General features: G+C 47.3%; 1 protein-coding gene across 2 annotated transcripts in view; it reads left to right on the top strand.

Moving 5' to 3' along the window:
* The first annotated feature begins 1,314 nt into the window (after positions 1-1,314).
* Positions 1,315-19,814, top strand: part of LOC132394400 (solute carrier family 15 member 1-like) — a 55,247-nt gene continuing 36,747 nt past the window's right edge. The window contains exons 1-5 of one of the 2 annotated variants that reach the window (XM_059970485.1): positions 1,315-1,830; positions 2,030-2,067; positions 16,115-16,199; positions 18,251-18,392; positions 19,236-19,355. In XM_059970485.1, coding sequence (XP_059826468.1) covers positions 1,824-1,830; positions 2,030-2,067; positions 16,115-16,199; positions 18,251-18,392; positions 19,236-19,355 — 392 coding nt within the window. In that variant the 5' untranslated portion in view covers positions 1,315-1,823. Of the gene's footprint in view, positions 1,831-2,029; positions 2,068-11,802; positions 11,890-16,114; positions 16,200-18,250; positions 18,393-19,235; positions 19,356-19,814 lie in introns of those variants that run through there. The other variant, XM_059970486.1, reaches the window with a different exon arrangement.

The raw sequence follows: 19,814 nt of genomic DNA, 5'->3' as shown, positions 1-19,814 counted from the left end.
TGGAGGAGGTGGGAGAGGGCAAGGACTTGGAGGAAGGGAAGGGAAGAGGAGTTGGACGAGAAGTAGTAAGTGGAGGAAGTGAGAAGATGGATGGGTTGGGGAGAAAATAAAAAGGGGAAAGATCAACTCACCCAGAACACAGCAAGCTGGTCAGGGACCAAGGGACTGTGAGCACTGGCACTGTCATGTCCCAGCCCCAGGGATCCTGCTGACGTTCAGAAGAGGACTTCATACAGACCCCCACTGGACCCTCTCACAGTGTGAATAACCTGCGGCTCAGGTACCAGGAAGCCTCATGGCTGTTGGAGGAGTCCTACACCTTGGCAACCTGAAGTCACTTGATCTGCCACCCAGTTAACCTAGAGACGAAAGGTGGGCGGTGTCCACAGAGATGTAACGTGAAGATCTCCATAGAAAGGGTTGGGTGGAGTCTACCCAATGGCTTCCTTTGTCTGTGCTTTGCATCAATACAGAGGGCAGACACTAATCATCACTACCTGCAAGGTTTCCCCTCTCCCTCAATGACTTGAAGGACTCAAAACCATTAACTGGACCCTGTGAGTTTGATCTATCACAAACTGACCTAGCTTAGGCAATTCACCACGCAACTCTTAGATACCTCACAGAGATACCTCTTGTTACTTGTAGATAGAAGTATGCATAGAAGAACCTTCAACCACAAGTCACACAGACTGCCACCCACACAAAATGTCTCCAGGGCTTTGGAAAAGCTGTGGATCATGTTGGGATAGTCCTCTAAGCACCCATCAGGAGCTAGGTGCTCTAGCTTGTGAGCTGGGAACAGAAAACACTGGCTTTCCAAACACGAGGAAGTCAGGCAGGATTCCAGCATGTCTTTCACCTTCCCTTTGGGATGCTCCAAATCAATTTTCCCACTGGAGTGTGAAGTAAAGCGGGAAGTGTGCCAACCAACCCGTAGAAAGAAAGATCCCTCAAGCAGCCGTGGGTCAATGAACTACGTGGCCCTGTTGCTGAATGTGGAGTCTCTGAACAAGACGCTGTCCTGGCCAGGGGGTATCTTACACACTGCTCGGACAGAACGTTCAGCAGATATCCCATCTGAAGGACACAAAAACAGAATGCAAGCTGACACCAAAACACTTGATCAAGTTTCAAAGAAAATTTATTATCATAGTACGTATAAGTCACATATACTACCTTGAAATTCTCTTTTTTTCTCGCAGACATCCACAGTAGAAATGGAAAGTACAGTAATCAACAAAACATTACATACAGACTGACAATCAGCCAATGTGCAATAATTGTGTATACTTAAATAGCTAAATAATACTGAGAACACGAGTTGTAGAGTTCTTGAAAAGTGAATCCTCAGTTCAGAGTTCAGGTGAGTGAAGTTATTCTCGCTGGTTCAGGAGCCTGATGGTTGAAGGGTAATAACTGTTCCTGAACCTAATGGTGTGGGAGCTGAACCTCCTGTACCTGCTTCGTGATGGCAGCAGTGAGAACTTGATCTTGAACCTTGAACAATTACATTCAACGGGGGAGCTGTCAAAGATGCTGTAAACACTTGTGCAATCTGAAATGAAATTCCCAGCCTGTTCGCTGCCCAGCAAAATCTCCTCCCATTAAGGCAGTCAGGTCGGTGTAATCTCAGGAGCTGCTTCACAGATAGCACTGTACTATTGCACCGAAAGAGATGAAGAGCAGCCTCGTCACCTGACTGATTAGAAATGGACCAGGTTCAAGGCCATTAAAGGCAAGTTTAAAACTTGATCCCAAGCCTCCAGTCAATCTCTTCTCAAGTTTCCAAGGAGCACCAAGCCACTTTAGCCAGCTGCAACATGAAAGGTTGGTGACGCCACAATTCAAATAATCTGGATTATTTAAATATTCCACTTGACAAACAAGTTTTTTTGAAAATTGGAGCTCGTTGTACAACCAACAAAGGATACACAGATTCTGCTGTTCCTGGAATCATTCAAAATCAACCCTTCTCTAATGTCTAAAAAAGCACTCATTTCTCTCTTGTTTCTGAAACTTTCCACAGATAAGGAGAAGGCACCCAAGGAGCAGGGAAGCTCAAAGGTGAGTGGCATTTTCTACCGTTCATTCCACACTGCATTCTGATTGCCTCACCTCTTGCTACGGAGCCATTCAGAATCAGTCATAGTGCCTGGATGAGAGACTGTCTTTTACAGGGAAGATGCCCAATCAATATTTTTGCTGTGCAGCACCTTTACAAAGAACAAATTAGTTGTAGAATGTCACTCTCTACCTGCCGAGTAATAAGTTATAAGGAATCTTTCGTACACCAGTGTAATAATTCTGTTTCTAGGTTACTTTTGAAGATCACTATTAATCATTTCCTTTCTGCTTTGAACTGCTGCTTAATGTACTTTCTGTTGCAATCTTCATTGAAATATTGCCAAGAAACATATTTAACATGTTTGTATTCTTGGTAAGATTTCTGATGATCTAAAATTATACTTCAGTCATGACTGTCAGACACTTGCCCAAATCTTAATTATTCCTGAGGTTTCAACTCTGAAAGAAAAGGCTTGCATTTTGTTGTAGAAGGGAAAACACTAGGTATACTTAGCAGATCAGGCAGCACCTGTGGAGCAAGAAACAGAGTTAATGCTTCAGGTGGAAGATTCTTTGTCAGAAAAGAGAGAAAGCAGGTTAGTTTTTAAGCGGCAAAGAAGATTGGACAGGAGGAGAGGGGTTGAGACGGATAAACCAAAGGGAATATCATTGATGGGGTGTGGGGTGTGATCCTAAGCTTATTGTGGGGAGGGAGAGTCAGTGGGTGAAGGTGTGGTTAGAGAAGAAAGCTATGAAATGAAAATGATTAGAAAGTGAGAATACAGACAAAGGAACGTGAAATACTATGAAACATTTTACGTGACTGTGCATAGTCTATGCAAATGACCCAGTATCACAGGCACCTAGCTGACTTCTACTGACTTATCCCCACAGCAACCTTAGCACCACCCTTCAGAGAGACTCCCCTTGCCCTCCTTCCCCCACTCTCTCTACAACTTCATGCTATCTTGTCTTCTCTCTATTGTCCTGACAAAGGACCTTCAACATGAAACTTTAGCTCCGTTTCCCTGCCCACAGTCATGGCCAGAGTGTTCCCTGCACTTAATGGTTTTATTTCAGATTTACAATGACTTTTGACATCACAACTTGTAGTGACGTCTGTAAGTCGATGGATAATGTGAGTATACTCACTGCCGAAGCCCAGAGACACTGCAGCCAACTTTGCATGCCAGGATTTCCCCAAGAGCAAATGAAAAGGACCAGACAATCTGCTGGTGGATGGTGCTGAGTGAGGGAGACAGAGAAGAAGATTCTGGCTCTCTGAGCTGTGGTCCCCACATCCACCTGAGCAGGTGAGGAAGGGCTGAGTAAGCTGGGACTTTCCTCTTTGGAGTGAAGGAGGATGAGCGGTGACTTGATAGAGGTGATGAGGCATGGATAGAATATACAGCCAGCAGCTTGTTTCCAGTGTGGAAGCGGCTAATATGAGAAGGCACGATTTTAAGGTGATTGGTGGAAAGTATCGAGAGGATATCTAAGGTCAGATTTTTTTGCACAGAGTGGTGGGCTTGTGGAGCATGGGCCAGGGTGGTGGTAGAGGCTGGTACATAAGGGACATTTAAGAGATTCTTAGATGAATGAAAGTAAAGTGGAGGATAATGTTGCAGGGAAGCATGAGATTGATCTTGGTGTAGGTTAAAAGGCTGGCATAACCCTGTGGGCCAAATGGCCTGTACTGTGCTCTACTGTACTGTTCTATTTTCTATGTCAACATCTTCTCTGGAAGATGGTGACGGACACTCTGTCACACCCTGGGATTGCCAGTCTGTCGAGAGTCACCAGTGAACCCCCCAAGACCAAACTAGTGGTTAACTAGTAGCTGAACTCCCTAAATCAAAAAGCACTCAATGGAGCTAGAAGGAGAATTAAATCCCTCAGAATGGGCTTCAAGTTTTTTGCCTCTAACCCTGGGGCCATTAATCCACAGCTGAGTAGACACCAGACTTGCTTTTGTGCAGGCCTCCAATTTAAATAATTGGTTCACCCAACGCGATTAATGAAAGACTTTTTGTTTGTACAAGGACTGGCTGCTCATTTACATTAGTGGATACAGAGATAACTGCAACTCAGATGGATAAAAGGTACCAGCCTTCCTCGTTACAGTCATGTCAGCAACAAAAATTGCAAATGAAATTTATTTCAGGTTCAAAGGTCCCGGTTGAGGGAGTTCACTACTCTGTTGACTTTGCCGTTTGGAATCTTGTTGGGATGTCTTTGAGAAACCTTCAGCAGCTCTCTCAGTGTGTGATATACACCACGTCGATTGTTACAGGTCAGGGGTGTGATCCTCACCAGAAACTGGAAACTACCAAAGAAAATCAGAAAACAGCAGGTGCTGGAAACGTAAAATAAAAATACAACTCGGGAAACACTCAGCAGGTCAGGCAGGAGGTTATCATTTCAGAACTGACACTGAAGATAAGCTGTGAAGAGGTTTGCCTGGTTATTGAGTGAATGGGAGCATTTAGAGAGTGAGAATGTAGACAAAATGATGGGGGAGTTGTGAAATGCAGACTGGGGCGATGTGTCCGGAAGGTGAGGCTGGGTACGTCTTCCACCCCAGAGAGGAAAAAATTGAAAGGGCTAGGAAAAACAAACATGGTAAGTCAACATCACAGACCATTGACTGTAACAGACAGAAATCAAGTTATCTGAAGCTGTAGATTTCAATAGTGAGTCCAGAAGGTTACCAGGTGCCCAGACAGAACACGAAGTGGTGTATCTCGATCATAATTTCCCCAATTACACCCTAGCGGAGACAACCCAATCCCCAAGCTTCTTTTGTCTCCTTCCCAGTTCAGACAGAGGGTTTTCACCCTGAAACATTAACTCTGTTTCCCTTTCCATAGATGCTGCCTGACCTACCGAGTGTTTCCTTCACCTTCTGTTTTTATTTTGGATTTCATGCATCTGCATCGTTTTTAAGATTTGGTTTCAACAACTCATCCTCTTCTTTAGATTACTAGAGTATTATCCTTCAACTGATCAATAAAAATATAGTTCTCCTGTCAGTGTGATATGTAAAATTGCAGAAAGGTTCAGAAGAGGTGCAGACCATTCATCTCATGGTCCCTATGCTGGTTCTTTGAAAGACCTAGTCAATGCAACTCTCTTCTCTAATAAGCTACTCCCCTGGCAAGAAACAGCTTGGGAGTTTAAACCTTGCAGTGTTTTCAGGAATACATGTTTGGCCCTAGCACAATGTGTTAAATGTACACATGTTCCCCATCAGCACTGGCCTCCACCTTCTGCCTTCACTCACAGCCCTACTACACATTCCCGCTTCCATTTCCACCATCCAGGCCATGCTCTCTTCTCACTACTACCATTGGGTAGGAGGTGCAGGAGCCTGTGGTTCATCACCACCAGGTTCAGGAGCTCAGGAACAGTTATTACCCGACAGCCATCCGGCTCCTGAACCAACATGGATAACTTTACTCAGGTCAATTCTAAACTGCTTCTACAACCTACAGACTCACTACCACCTTCAACACGTTCTCAGTATATACATTTATAAATACAGTACGCAGTATTGAACCCAGCTCACTAAAGCTGTGAGATACCAGCTCTGCCTGATGCACCCCTGTGCACAGGGCCCACCACCATTGCAAGGAAGTTCTTCCTGGTTTCAAGCCTCCCTATCAAATGTCCCTTCATTCTCAAGGTAAGAGGGATCTTTTTATTCCTGAGAGGATTCCAGTAACAAACACAAAATGCTGGAGGATTCTTCTTCAGATCTCAGGCCTTGAAATCCTGCACGACACCCCTGGGAACTATTTCTTCTCAAACTCTGTCTGCAATTGTAGTCTTCCACTTAAATTGAAAGGTTGTGGCGACCCACTTCCTAGCGCACTCAAACCGGCTCACAAATAGCCAGTGCGCCTGCGCAAAGGCCAGTCCCAAAAGGGCGCCAGGTCTGCTTCACTAACAAAGGGAAAAGCTTGTGCAGGATTGTGAGTACGTGCCCCTACAACATCCGTGCCCGGGGAGGGCGGGATCAGGGAGGCTTTAAAGCGAAGCCGCGAAGTTCGAATAAAATCTTCTTTAACTGCAGTTTACCGACTCCGTGTCGTTATTTCAGCGCTGCGTGTAGCACACCGCTACAAATGGTGACCCGACGGTCCAAATGATATTTGGACCGGAAATGAACGACGCCGCATCTGTTCATGCAGTTTCGTTGAAACTGCTAAGCTTCTGGACGCTGCGACCTCACCTGTGGTTCCAGCAAGCAGAAGCCCAATTCGACGTTCGGCAGATAACCTCAGAGGACACACGTTACTACTACGTGGTGAGCTCCCTCGACCAGGACACAGCGGCCCAGGTTGAGGAGTTCATACAGCCTCCCCCAGCGGATGACAAGTACACGGAATTCAAAGCCCTGCTCATAAGGACTTTCGGACTCTCACGGTGTGAGCGAGCTGCCCGTTTACTGCACCTGGATGGTTTGGGGGACAGACTGCCATCGGCTTTGATGAATGAGATGTTGTCTCGGGCCAGAGGACACACACCCTGCCTCATGTTTGAGCAGGCATTCCTGGAACAGCTGCCCGAGGACATCCGCCTGCTGCTGTTGGACACGGATTTCAGCGACCCCCGGAAGGTGGCAGCCCGGGTGGACTTGCTGTGGAAAGCCAAGAAGGAGAGTGGGGCGTCTATCCCACAGATCAACAGGCCACGCTCCCAGCGGCAAACCAGACCAGGCCCGGCCACAGAATCCACTAGTCCCAGAAGTAGGGGTGGGGAACCCAACGAACAATGGTGCTTCTACCACCAGCGGTGGGGCGCAGAAGCCCGCCGTTGTCGCCTGCCCTGCAAGTTCCTGGGAAATGCCAGGGCCAGGCGCCGCTGATGGCTACGGCGGCTGGCCTTCGGGATAGCCTCCTGTATGTGTGGGACCAGCGGTCGGGACGCCGTTTTTTGGTCGACACCGGTGCCGAGATCAGCGTCTTACCTCTGACGAGTTACGACACCCGCAACAGGGCACCGGGTCCCCCCCTGAGGGCCGTGAACGGCAGCACGGTAAGGACCTACAGCACCCATACGGTGCAGCTACAGTTCAGCTCCAGTCGGTTCGCGTGGGACTTCACACTGGCCGCCGTAGCCCAACCGCTTCTGGGTGCAGATTTTTTGCGAGCTCACAGCCTACTGGTCGACCTGCCCAGGAAGAGACTGGTCCACGCCGAGACCTTTCAGACGTTCTCCCTGGGAGAAGCCCAGTTGCCAGCCCCTCACCTCGGCTCCATCACGCTGTCCGACAACAACTTCACCAGGGTCCTGGCAGATTTCCCATCGATTCTGGCACCGCAGTTCATCGCGGCCATGCCCCGACACGGCGTACAGCACCACATCCCGACCCAGGGACCACCCCTCCACGCCCATGCTCGGCGGCTTCCCCCGGACAAGCTCCGACTGGCGAAGGAGGAGTTCAAGAAGATGGAGGAATTGGGGATCATACGGAGGTCCAACAGCCCATGGGCCTCCCCCCTGCACATGGTGCCCAAAGCGACAGGGGGCTGGAGACCGTGCGGCGACTACCGCAGGCTGAACGAGGCTACCACACCGGACCGCTACCCTGTGCCGCACATTCAGGACCTTGCAGCAAACCTGCATGGCACACGGATCTTCTCCAAGGTAGACCTTGTCCGGGGATACCATCAAATCCCGATGCATCCGGACGACGTCCCCAAAACGGCACTCATCACCCCGTTCGGCCTTTTCGAGTTCCTCCACATGCCGTTGGGGCTGAAGAATGCCGCATAGATGTTCCAGCGGTTAATGGATGTCGTGGGACGTGACCTGGGCTTTGCTTTCATCTATTTGGACGACATCCTCATAGCCAGCAGCAGTCGTCAGGAGCATCTGTCCCACCTCTGTCAACTCTTCGCCCGACTGAGTGAATACGGTCTAACAATCAACCCGGCCAAATGCCAGTTCAGGCTCGACACCATCGACTTCCTGGGCCACAGGATTACTAAAGATGGGGCAACCCCTCTGCCCACTAAGGTAGACGCAGTCCGCCATTTTCCCCGACCCACCACAATCAAAGGCCTTCAGGAATTCGTGGGTATGGTAAATTTCTACCACCGCTTCCTCCCTTCAGCTGCCTGAATCATGTGCCCCCTGTTCGCCCTGATGTCGGGTCCGGGCAAGGACGTTACCTGGGACGAGGAGTCCGCCGCCGCTTTCATTAAAATGAAAGAAGCCTTGGCAAACGCCGCGATGCTAGTACATCCCAGAATGGACACCCCTACCACCCTCACAGTGGACGCCTCTAACACGGCAGTCGGTGGGGTACTGGAGCAACTCATCGTGGGTCGCTGGCAACCCCTGGTGTTTTTCAGCAAACACTTGCGACCACCCGAGCTCAAATACAGTGCTTTCGACTGAGAACTGTTGGCGCAATACCTGGCAATCCAGCATTTCAGGTACTTCTTGGAAGGTAGGCCCTTCACCGCGTTCACGGACCACAAGCAGCTTATCTTTACATTCACGAAGGTGTCCGACCCCTGGTCGTCCCGCCAGCAGCACCATCTGTCCTACATCTCTGAATACATGACGGATGTCCAGCACGTCTCGGGTAAGGACAATGTCGTGGCGGACGCGCTCTCTCGCCCTAACATTCATGCCCTTTCACAAGGGGTGGACTTTGAGGCACTGGCAGAGGCGCAGCAGGCAGACGAGGAGATCCCTAGTTACAGAACCGCAGTCTCCGGTTTGCAGCTCCAGGACCTCCCCGTAGGCCCAGGTGAGAGGACCCTACTCTGTGATGTCACCACCGGTCAACCCCGTCCCGTTGTCCCAGCGACACGTTTTCGACTCCATTCATAACTTAGCACACCCCTCCATCAGGTCCACCATCCGGATGGTCTCCAACAGGTTCGTTTAGCACGGTCTCCGCAAGCAGGTCAGTGAATGGGCCAGAACCTGCATGCACTGCCAGACGGCCAAGGTGCAGCGGCACACCAAAGCCCTGCCGCAGCAGTTCCACCCCACCCACTGGCGTTTCGACCACATTCATGTGGATATCGTGGGCAGGGGGCCAGCTTCGCATGGAGCATGGCACCTCCTGACTATTGTGGACCGGTTCACAAGATGGCCAGAGGCGATCCCGCTCACTGACACCAACTCCGAATCTTGCACCCGGGCACTGATTGCCACCTGGGTGTCCCGCTTTGGTGTACCAGCCCACATTACCTCCGACAGAGGCGCCCAGTTCACCTCCAGCCTGTGGTCAGCTATGGCCAGCCTTCTGGGGACACAGCTGCACCACACAACTGCCTACCACCCACAGTCGAACGGGCTAGTGGAGCGTTTCCACCGTCACCTGAAGTCGGCTCTCATGGCCCGCCTGAAAGGAGCTAACTGGGCAGACGAGCTTCCCTGGGTCCTACTCGGCATCCGCACGGCGCCCAAAGACGATCTGTATGCCTCGTCGGCCGAGTTGGTGTACGGCGCACCCCTGGTCGTCCCTGGGGAGTTCATACCAGCCCCAAGGGGGCAAGAGGAAGATCCCGCAGCAGTCCCTGGGCAGACTACGCGAGAAACTCGGTAACCTGGCCCCCATACCCACCTCTCAGCATGGGCAGAACCCGACCTGCGTACCCAAAGACCTGCAGAACTGTGTGTTTGTACGAAGGGGCGGGCATCGGCCACTGCTGCAACGGCCCTATGAAGGGCCATTTATGGTGCTCAGGAACAACGGGTCCACGTTCGTGCTGGACGTTGGGGGGAGAGAGGAGGTTTTCACGGTGGACCGCCTCAAACCGGCCCATGTGGACTTGGCGCAACCGGTCAAGTTCCCGGCACCGCGGCGCAGGGGCTGACCTCCCAAACAGGGTCCAGCCCAGTCTGTGGACATTGGGGGGTGTATCGCCGGTTCTGGGGGGAGGGGTTATGTGGTGACCCACTTCCTAGCACACTCGAACCGCGGTGCTCACAAATAGCCAGCGCGCCGGCATAAAGGCCAGTTCCAAAAGGGCGCCAGGTCTGCTTCACTAACAAAGGGAAAAGCTCGTGCGGGACTGTGAATACGTGCCCCCTACAGCATCCGCGCCCGGGGAGGGCGGGATCAGGGAGGCTTTTAAGCGAAGCCGCGAAGTTCGAATAAAATCTTCTTTAACTGTAGTTTACCGACTCCGTGTCGTGTAGCACACCGCTACAAGGTGTTAATTTCAATCCCACCCAAAGATTTGAACATAAAGTCTTGGTTGGAAGAACAGATGATCTGTTGTTATGTGAAAGGCATTACATTTTTAACTAAGATTAAACTGAGATCCCATCTTTTTAACAGCTTTAGAATAAGAATAGTATGGAAACAGATACTTTGGTCCAACCAGTCCATGCCAACCAAGGTGTCCATCTATGCTCGCCCATTTGCCAGTGTTTGGCTCTTATCTCTCTAAGTCGAGGGCTCCAAGCTTTTTTGTGCCATGGACCAAAGCCATGAAGCAAGGGGTCCATGGACCTCAGGATGGGAACCCCTGCACTAAATCATACAAATCCACGTACCTGTTGTTACGGTTGTTCCTCTTCGTGCCCTGTGGCGCACTGGGTGGAAACCTTGCTGTTTCTTTGGCATTAGTCTATTTTTGATGAGGCCAAGTTGCTAGCCCAGTACTCAAACCAGCATGAATGGAAAGTGTGAAAGGAGCTGGGCGGATTTGAACCCAGGACCACTCATCCCGAAGTGCGGTGTGGGTGCTACTACACCTCCAGCCAGCAACGTACCTATTACATGCTGTTTATGAACCTGCCTCAACCACTTCCTCTGGCAGCTCATTCCATGCCCTGACCACACACCTTGTCAAAATAAAATTTATCCCTCAGATTCCTATTTCTCCCTTCTCACCTTAAACCAATGTCCTTAAGCTCTTGTTTGCCCAACTCTGGGATAAAACTGTGCACGTTCACCCTAACCAAGCCCCTATGATTTTATACAACTCTCTGTGATCACCCCTCAGTATCCCACACCACAATAAATAAAGTCCTAGCCTGCCCCACCTCTCCTATCACTCAGCTCAACCTGTCTCTCCCTTTAACTCAGTTCCTTTTTTATAATGCCTCCGTTCATTTGCATAACGGATTGTGCCAATTCAGTACCTCGGAGACTTTACTGGATTACTTCAGACCTTCACATTCCAAGTCTGTTTCATACAAGAAGACTAGATGCAAGCTGTAGGACTGCTGTCCCGAACAGAAGATCAGGGAAGAATTGCTCGAGTACTAGGCCTATTGTTCCTTCTGATTGACTCAGGTACTCGAAGGACTGATCTGAGGTGACTGAAGGGTTTGCTTGGGATGGAGAACTATTCCCCTCTGGAGAAGACTGCCCTCAGAGTTGCCTTCCAGTCAGTCATGAGTGAGAGAAGGATGTGTGGAAGTTGTGGCAAGGCAAGGGTTAAGATGATGTCCAGGCGAGGATAGCCTTCAGATAATGTGCAGTCAGCCGAGGCAAGAAAGGTCTTTCAAGAGCATAGCTTCCCTCTACATAGCAGGGGCCCAGAGCCATTGGGCTTACTTGAGACAAGGTAAGGATGCAAGGACATGCCAAACGAGGGATTGTTCCTTTAATAACCTCATAGTATTGTTGGCTGCGAGCTTGCAGTTTCTATTGATTTTTAACAACTGTACTGTGAATGTCAATTGAACTTGCAAATAACAAATTTGAACATATACAAGGTTAACCATTGATCGATTCTGTACAAAAATAGCATTTCTTTGCTCAGAATTCAGAACAGTGTGGTGACAGGGGCCGTTGTTCTCCTCGTGCACAAGGAACTAAAGAACGATTGAGGAATGAGTGTAAGTTTGCAGGGTAATCGGCGGTGACAGATACACCTCCTCCTCACACTGCAGGAGCCAGGAGTCTGAAGCTCCTGCCCCCAGCAAGGGTGGGGTGTCAGTAACAGTGGCTCATCTGAGGCTGTTTGAAGTTTTGGAGAGGCACAGACCTAAAGTAGGCCAACGCGGTCAACAGACAAAGTAATCACGGAGTAATGGGATACCAGGAAGTGAACATCCTCCTCCTGTTCCAGCTTAATGTCACTGAGTAAATATCCAAACAAAGGGAGAGAATGAAGGCAGAAACCTTGACATGATGATAAGAATATTAAAACTCAGCATGTAGGTAGGTCAGTGCAGACATTTATAAAAGAGTGTGCTAAAGCCCCTCAATCATTCTTGACCCATTGGGCAAAACCCTAATCACTACAGTTTAGAAACATTATTAACTGCTTTGATCACTTTGCAGTAAAATGGACTGTTTTATTTCTTTCTAATTGTGTTCCCTCTTGTAAAACCTGTGATAATTTATGCTTAATTTATATTTTGTCTTGTAAGTGCTTCTTATGTATGTGCTCTGCAAGTTAGTCTTTGACAGCTGCTGTGCATTCATGCATTTGTGCACCTGACAATAAACTCAACTTTGTCTTTGACAACATTAGATACTAAAGGGCAAAGGGAGTCAATTGGCTGTTCCCACAGCCTATGGACTCAGTTTCAAGGACTCTTCATCGCAGGCTCTGGACGTTTATTGCTTATTTATTTATTTATCATTATTATTATTATTATTTCTTATTTATTTTTGTATTTGCACAGTATGTTGTCTTTTGACCACTGTTTGTCAAACAGGGTGTGGGCTTTCATTGATTCTATTATGGTTATTGGAATTATTGAGTATGCCTGCAAGAAAATGAATCTTGGGGCTGTATATGATGACATACATGTACTTTGATGATAAATTTACTTTGAACTTTGAGGTACTCATCTACCTGATTTTATTGGTCACTATAAATAAAAAAAAATCTTCAGATAGTGGAAATCTGAAATTGGATTAAACAACACCGGAAACACTCAGCAGGTCAGGCAGTATCTGTGGAGAGAGACAGAGAGTTAATGTTTCAGCTCCAAGACCTGATGAAGGGTCTTCAGCCCAAAACATTAACTGGTTTCTCATATCACAGATGCTGCATGCACTGCTCAGTTCACAGAACTTAAAAAAAAGATTCTGTGTTGATTGTAAACCTGGTTGGGTTGCGTATTAAATCAGAATTTTAGATCAGTGAGTCCTTTTGGAGCTTCTCCTAACTTGCTGCCTCCACCCAGATGTGGCTCTCAGCTTCCAGCAACCCAATCATCGTCCATCTTCCATCCCCACCCTCCTCCATCCCCCTCTTCTCACTTTCTTTCCTCCATGTGGACCTCACTGGTGATGCCTGCATTTATTGGCCATCCCTAATCACCCTGATTGAGCAGCCTGTTAAGAGCCGACCATGTTGGTGGGTCTGGAGTCACTTTGAGGTCAGACCAGGTGAGCACAGCAGGACTTTAGTGAAGCATTCCTCGCTGGTTTCTCTTGCCTGGGATGAGGTTGCTCTTATGTTTAGTCGTTTGACTTCAAATTGTAATGGCAGGATTCCAGCTCGTAAATTTAGAACTAGAATCCCAAGCTTTGCCATGGGAGATACAGCACAGAAACCCTTCAGCCCATCAAGTCCACACTGACAACCAACCACTCATTTACTCCAGCCCTACATCCATATCAACTCTCTCAGTTCCTAGCTACACCTATAAACCATAAGATGTACAGTAGGAGCCATTCAGCCCATTGAGTCTGTTCCAATCATGTTTCGATCCCATTCACTCCAAAACCTTTAACTTCCTTACCAGAGTTAGAATCAGAATCAGGTTTTTTAATGACTGAGATACATTGTGAAGTTTATTGTTTTGTGGCAGCAGTACAATGCAAGACATAAAAAAGCTATAAATTACAATTTTTTTAAAAAGTGTAAAAGAGGAATAGTGAGTTAGTGTTTATGGGTTTGCCAGCTGCACAGAAATCTATCCAATCTCTGCTTTTCATATACCCAGTGACTTGGCCAGCACATCTTTTCTTATACACAGGGGTCAAAATATTCCAAATGTTTGATGAAACCTCAGCAGTACATCCTTACTTTTATACTCTAGTCCTCTTGAAAGGAATGGTAATTCCCTTCTTTACTGCTGACTCAACCTGCAAGCTAACTCAAAGAGTATGCTGAACTAGGACTCGCAAGTCCCTTTGCACCTCCAATTTATAAATTATTTCCTCATTAGGAAATAGTCTATAGCGACAATTTCCTGTAGACAATTAACCTATTGACCTAAGTATCCTTAGGAATGTCTTTAGGAAGAATCGCATGTGGTCACATGGAGAACGGGCAGACTCCACACAGACAGCACTGGAGGGCAGGACCGAACCATGTCTCTGACTCTGAGGCTGTGCTGGCCATTGATTCAGTAAATTAACCACGATGTTACTGAGGAGTCTGTCTGTATCCCTTCCGTCCATCACACCTGTCTTCCCCCATTTCCATATGACTGTTAAACATAGAAGCAGAATAAGGCCGCGTTGCTCATTGAGTCTGCTCTGCTATTCCATTGTAATTTATTACCCCTCCCAATCCCTTTCTCCTGCCTTCTCCCCCCAACCCCAAGGACGATCCCAGGTTTGAGGTTCAAAGTTTAAAAGTTCAAAGTTCACTTATTATCAATGAACTGAGATTCATTTACTTAGACCATAAGACATAGGAGCAGAATTAGGCCATTCAACCCCATTCACCTCCCCTCTTGCCACATCTCTTGATGCCCCGACCAATCAGCTTCCACTCTGAATGTACCCACAGACTTGGCCTCCGCTGCAGCCTGTGGCAGAGCACTGCAGCCCACTTGCAGGCATTTACAGGGAAAAAATAGAATTTAATCAAAATCTGCGCATGAACTGGAAAGACTAATATATAACGAATGTACAAAAGAAGACAGAACATGCAAATAAAGAAAATAATGCTGAGAATCTGAGTAGTCAGAAGCCTTTGAAAGTGAGTCTGTAGGTTGCTGAATCAGTTCAGAGTAGTTTATTCTCACTGGTTACAGGGTAATAATTATTCCTGAACTTGATTGTGTGGGACCTAAGGCTTCTGTACCTCCTGCCCACTGGTAGTAATGAGAAGACAACATGGCCTGGATGATAGGGGTGATGGGTCTCGGATGATGGGTGTTGCTTTGTTGTGGCAGCACTCCATGTACTCAATGGTGGGGTGGACTTTGCTTCTGATGGACTGGGTTGTATCCACCATTTTCTGTAGCCTTTTCTGTTCCCTCGTCCTTAGTGTTTTCATCTACAAAACTTTGTCAATGATTTTGGTGATACACTGAATCTAGACAGACTTCTAAGAAAGTAGAGGTGCATGAGGGCTGGCTCATGACTCAGATCCCTTCTGACTTCCAGCATGACCAGCCCTTGACCAGCTGGTTGTGTTAGGTGACCCAGGCATGTGTTTTGGAGTTCATCCACCCAGGCCTTGAGATGGACAGAGAGCATAGAGTTACCATCTTATAACAGAATCCTGGCAACAGCTCGATTTCCTGCCCTTTGCAGTTTTTTTTTGTAACAGGAGCTGGATTTTCTGATTTTCTTTCCCTTTTCTGGGAAAATGGGCAAAGGAGGCGTTTGCCAAATGAGACATTCCCTAAGGCACCAAGGTCTCTCAAAGACAGTGGGGGAAGCCAGCCTGGTACCTTGGGGACAACTTGTCAATCTCACTCAGAAAGGGTGTGTGGTTCTCACCATCGAGCTACCATCTTGCAATGACAACTACATTTCAGTGTTTGTGAAATGCACTTTTGAGGCACAACCATTTCTTTTTAGGGCCTGGTTATTGAGTTAAAGCATTATTTCTGCCTTCCTCTCCACAGATGCAGTCTGATCTCCTAAGAATTGCCAGCACTTCTTATTTTTATTTCAGATTTCCAGTATCTGCTGTACTTTGCCTTTGTTTTGTGTCTGCTCCTCTCCGCTTCCAGTCAGTATGTTGTTTCTTGTGACTACGATTAAACAATAAGAACCAATCCGTGTTCAGGTTCTATCACTCATGCATGAAGATGATATATTCGGACAGCAGGGGCAGGTGTGACACGTGATAAGCCAGCTCCTTATTACAGCTGGACCATTGATGAAGATTGGAGGTCATGTATCTTTGTTTTCTTACAGCTGAACATTCTTGGATATCCCATCAGCATCTGCTTCATTGTGGTTAATGAATTCTGCGAAAGATTCTCCTACTATGGAATGCGAGGTACCAGCTGTTTTGTACGCGATGTGTCAGTAACCAAAAATCCTCGCCCCTGGGTTCTACCTGGTAGCGGGTGACTGCATGGGATCTTGTGGTTCTTGGCTGGGTTGGTCGGGCTCTATCCTCACTCTGAAATAGTGAAGATGCTACCTAGGATCCCATATCCTGTTTCAGGAGCTTATTGACACGAGACTTATCTTTCTAATGAGCAACGACTGACAAATAAATGGGTTCAATAGCACTGTGATCACTAAGTCAGCATCCAGGGACCTGAACTGAATCCTACCATCATGGCTAAGGGTATAACTTAAAATTTGAAGATCATATATATTATTACTAACTTATATCACATAAAGTTTGCAGCAGCAATACAGTACAAAGACATAATAATTAGGCAGCAAGGTAACTTAGTGGTTAGCAAAAGGTTTTACTGTATGGGGAACCCAAGTTCAATTCCTGCTGCTGCCTGTAAGGAGATTGTACTTTCTCCCTGTGACTGCTTGGGTTTCCTCTGAGTACTCCGGTTTCCTCCCATAGTCCAAAGTCGGTAGGTTAATTGGTCATTACATATTGCCCCATGATTAGGCTAGCATTAAATTGGTGGGTTGCTCGAGGGGCCAAAAGGGCTGTATCTCATTAAATAAATATATAGATAGTTAAATAGATGACTATAAATTACAAAATTAGTAAATAGTGAAAAAAAAGGAAGGCTGGTTTCTCAAAGAGTGTTGTAAGGAGGGATTTAGGGAGGCAACTTCACTACTCAAAGCCTTGGCAGGCAAAAACATTGGGGATTCAAATTTGGGTTGAGTGGGAGGTCAGAAATGTTAGAGTTCAGGAGATAAGAGGGGCTGGAGGAAGTGGAGAGGGGCCAAGCTGTTGAATAATTGATGTTGGGTTATTACTGTCACACATACCTAGACACAGTGAAAGAACTTTGTTTGCAGACCATTCAAGACGAATCATGCCAGGCACAATGGCACTGAGGTAGAAAACAGAGTTAAGTATTTTTCATTCATAGAACGTAGAAGAGTACGGCACAAAAACAGGCCCTTTGACCCACAGCGTGTGTGCCAGCCACGACTGCTATCGAAACTAATCCCATTCACCTACATATGGTCCATATCCCTCCATTCCCTGCCTGTTCGTGTGTCTGCCTAACTCCTCGTTGTTGTCATATCGGCTTCCACCAGCTCCCACGGCAGTGCATTCCAGGCATCCACCACTTTCTGTGTAAGACTAAAAGCTTGCCTTCTAAACCTCACTTAATCTTCTCCCCGCTCACCTTAAATCTATGCCCTCTGGTATGTGGCATTTCCATCCTGGGAAATCGAACTGTTATCGGTCTATTGACTGGAGACGGAATTGAACGCTGAGCATGGGTGCTGGAGTGTACTCGACCCCGTGGAAGAGAGGACATAGGCAGCAAAGGTCTGGACGGTGCTGAGTTTACGGGACAGAAGAGGACAACTGAAGACGACAAAGGCGAGGAGAGTACGTGCCAGAACAACAGAGGACAGGAGAGCCCTTTTAGTACTGCAATTTAATTAGAGTTGTAGATCATACAGCATAGAAACAGGCCCTTCAGCCCGACTCACCCATTCTAACCAAGGTGCCCTCCAAAGGCCATACTCTCTAAACCTTCTCTTTCCATGTACATATCCAAGCGTCTCTTACATGCCATTAGCTCACCTGCCTCAACTACCTTCTCTGGTAGCTCCTTCCACCCTCTGCATGAAGAAGTTTCACCCATAGGTCTCTTTTTAATTTTTCCCTTCTCCCCTCTCACTTTCCACTTAATTTTTGTTTCTTATGCAGATTCACCCTATCTATGCCCCCTCATGTCACCCCTCAATCTCCTATGCGCCAGGGAATACAGGTAAAGTCCTGGCCTGCCCAAGCTCTACCAGTAACTCAGGCCCTTGAGTCCTGGCGACTACCTCACGAATATTCTTTGAGCTGTTGCACACTGATTTCCTATTTTAGTGTGGGGGGGGGAGATGTCCACGAATGAACAATGCTGAGATGATTCTGCCATTCTGTCTCCTTCACAGCGGTGCTTGTGCTGTACTTCCGCTATTTTCTTCGCTGGGATGAGGATCTCGCCACCGCAATTTACCACGGCTTTGTCGCTTTGTGCTTCTTAATGCCTATCTTCGGAGCAATCATCGCTGACTCCTGGCTGGGAAAATTCAAGTAAGCTCCTTAGAAATTGCTTTACTTTATAAATAAATTTAGAAGAAAAAAGCCTGGCCTTGCGTAGCATCTACGTTGAACTCTCAAAATGTTTTCTAGCCTGTGTGGGAGCAAGTAGCCACTCTGTAATATAATCAGTCTCTAAGATTAATGTGGTGGAGTAACCACCAGCTGGAAGGCTGGAGACAGCTTCAATGCTGAACCGAAGCCAGGGTCTTTGGTGCCATCTGAAAGAGCAGAAGGAGCCTCAATTTAAGTTTTCATTCAATAATACCATTCCTCTAATTATGTATTGGAGCGTGCACATGTGTGTAGCATATTTAAATGAGGATTCTTGTTTTTGTGTTTCAGAGTGTGAATGAGTGTGGTTGTGTGTGTGTTTATGGGTGTCTCCTTGTATCAGGGAGTGTGTGTGAAAAAGCATATGCTTGTGTATGTGTGTGTGTGTGTCCGCCACAATAGGCGTAAAAAGTGCCTGAGTGTGTTTGGTGTGTTTGTCTCACTATATGTGTGAAAGTGCGAGAGTGCGTGCTTACATTTGGGTGCCTCTGTGTCAGAGTGTGTGTGTGCGGAAGTGATTGAGTGTGAGGGGGTGGAAAGTGAATATTTGCCGACTGATTCGGAGAACAAGGGGAAGAATATGTCAATAACAGCGGAGCGGTGAAGGTGAGTACCCACCTGAGACTTGAGCCTTTGGGTGCAGGCTGGAATATTGTAATGGTGTGTAGAGGTGCATTTTCTATGCTGCCTGAGGCGAGCACTTTCTCAGTTCCAGCCCAGATGCTGAATGACCTGGAGGCACCTGTGTTCTTCTCTGATGTATCTCTATTTTTATTGCAACAGGACTATTGTCTACCTGTCTATTGTGTACACCATTGGTCAAGTGGTTATAGCCGTCAGTAGCGTAGCGGACATATCTGATACCAATGGAGACGGTCATCCAGACAACCTGAATTTGCATATGTAAGTAAACTCAGTCTTTCAATTAAATTGCAACGGTAATACTCGCAGTGTGGGTTCACAAATCTCTCGCAAATGGGGCTTGAACCCATAAACCTGGGGCATTGCTTCAGTGAGACTATGGAATACTAGTGTTCCAGTCGTCCTTGGAGAGTTTGTATGCCAATGCAGCAAGTAATGAGGAGGCTGGTTTCTATTGCAAGGGGCATAAAGGAAGAGGTTGGTGACACCATGAAGAGTTTGATCTTCTCATTTTAAAGAGGGATGTTCTTGCCTTGAAGATGGTGCAGAGGAGATTCACTGCATTGATTCCAGATATGAAGGAGCTGCCTGATGAGGAAATACTAAGCATTTTGGATTGAAAAGCAAAAGAAAATCATAAGATGCAGGAAACACTCATCAGGTTTGGTAGACCAGATGAAGGGTCTTGAAATGAAAGGTCAATCATCCCTTTCCATCCAC

This window comes from Hypanus sabinus, chromosome 5 (genome assembly GCF_030144855.1).
Source record: "Hypanus sabinus isolate sHypSab1 chromosome 5, sHypSab1.hap1, whole genome shotgun sequence".
NCBI classification, from domain to species: domain Eukaryota; kingdom Metazoa; phylum Chordata; class Chondrichthyes; order Myliobatiformes; family Dasyatidae; genus Hypanus; species Hypanus sabinus.
This window is presented reverse-complemented; position numbering and strand designations above follow the sequence as displayed.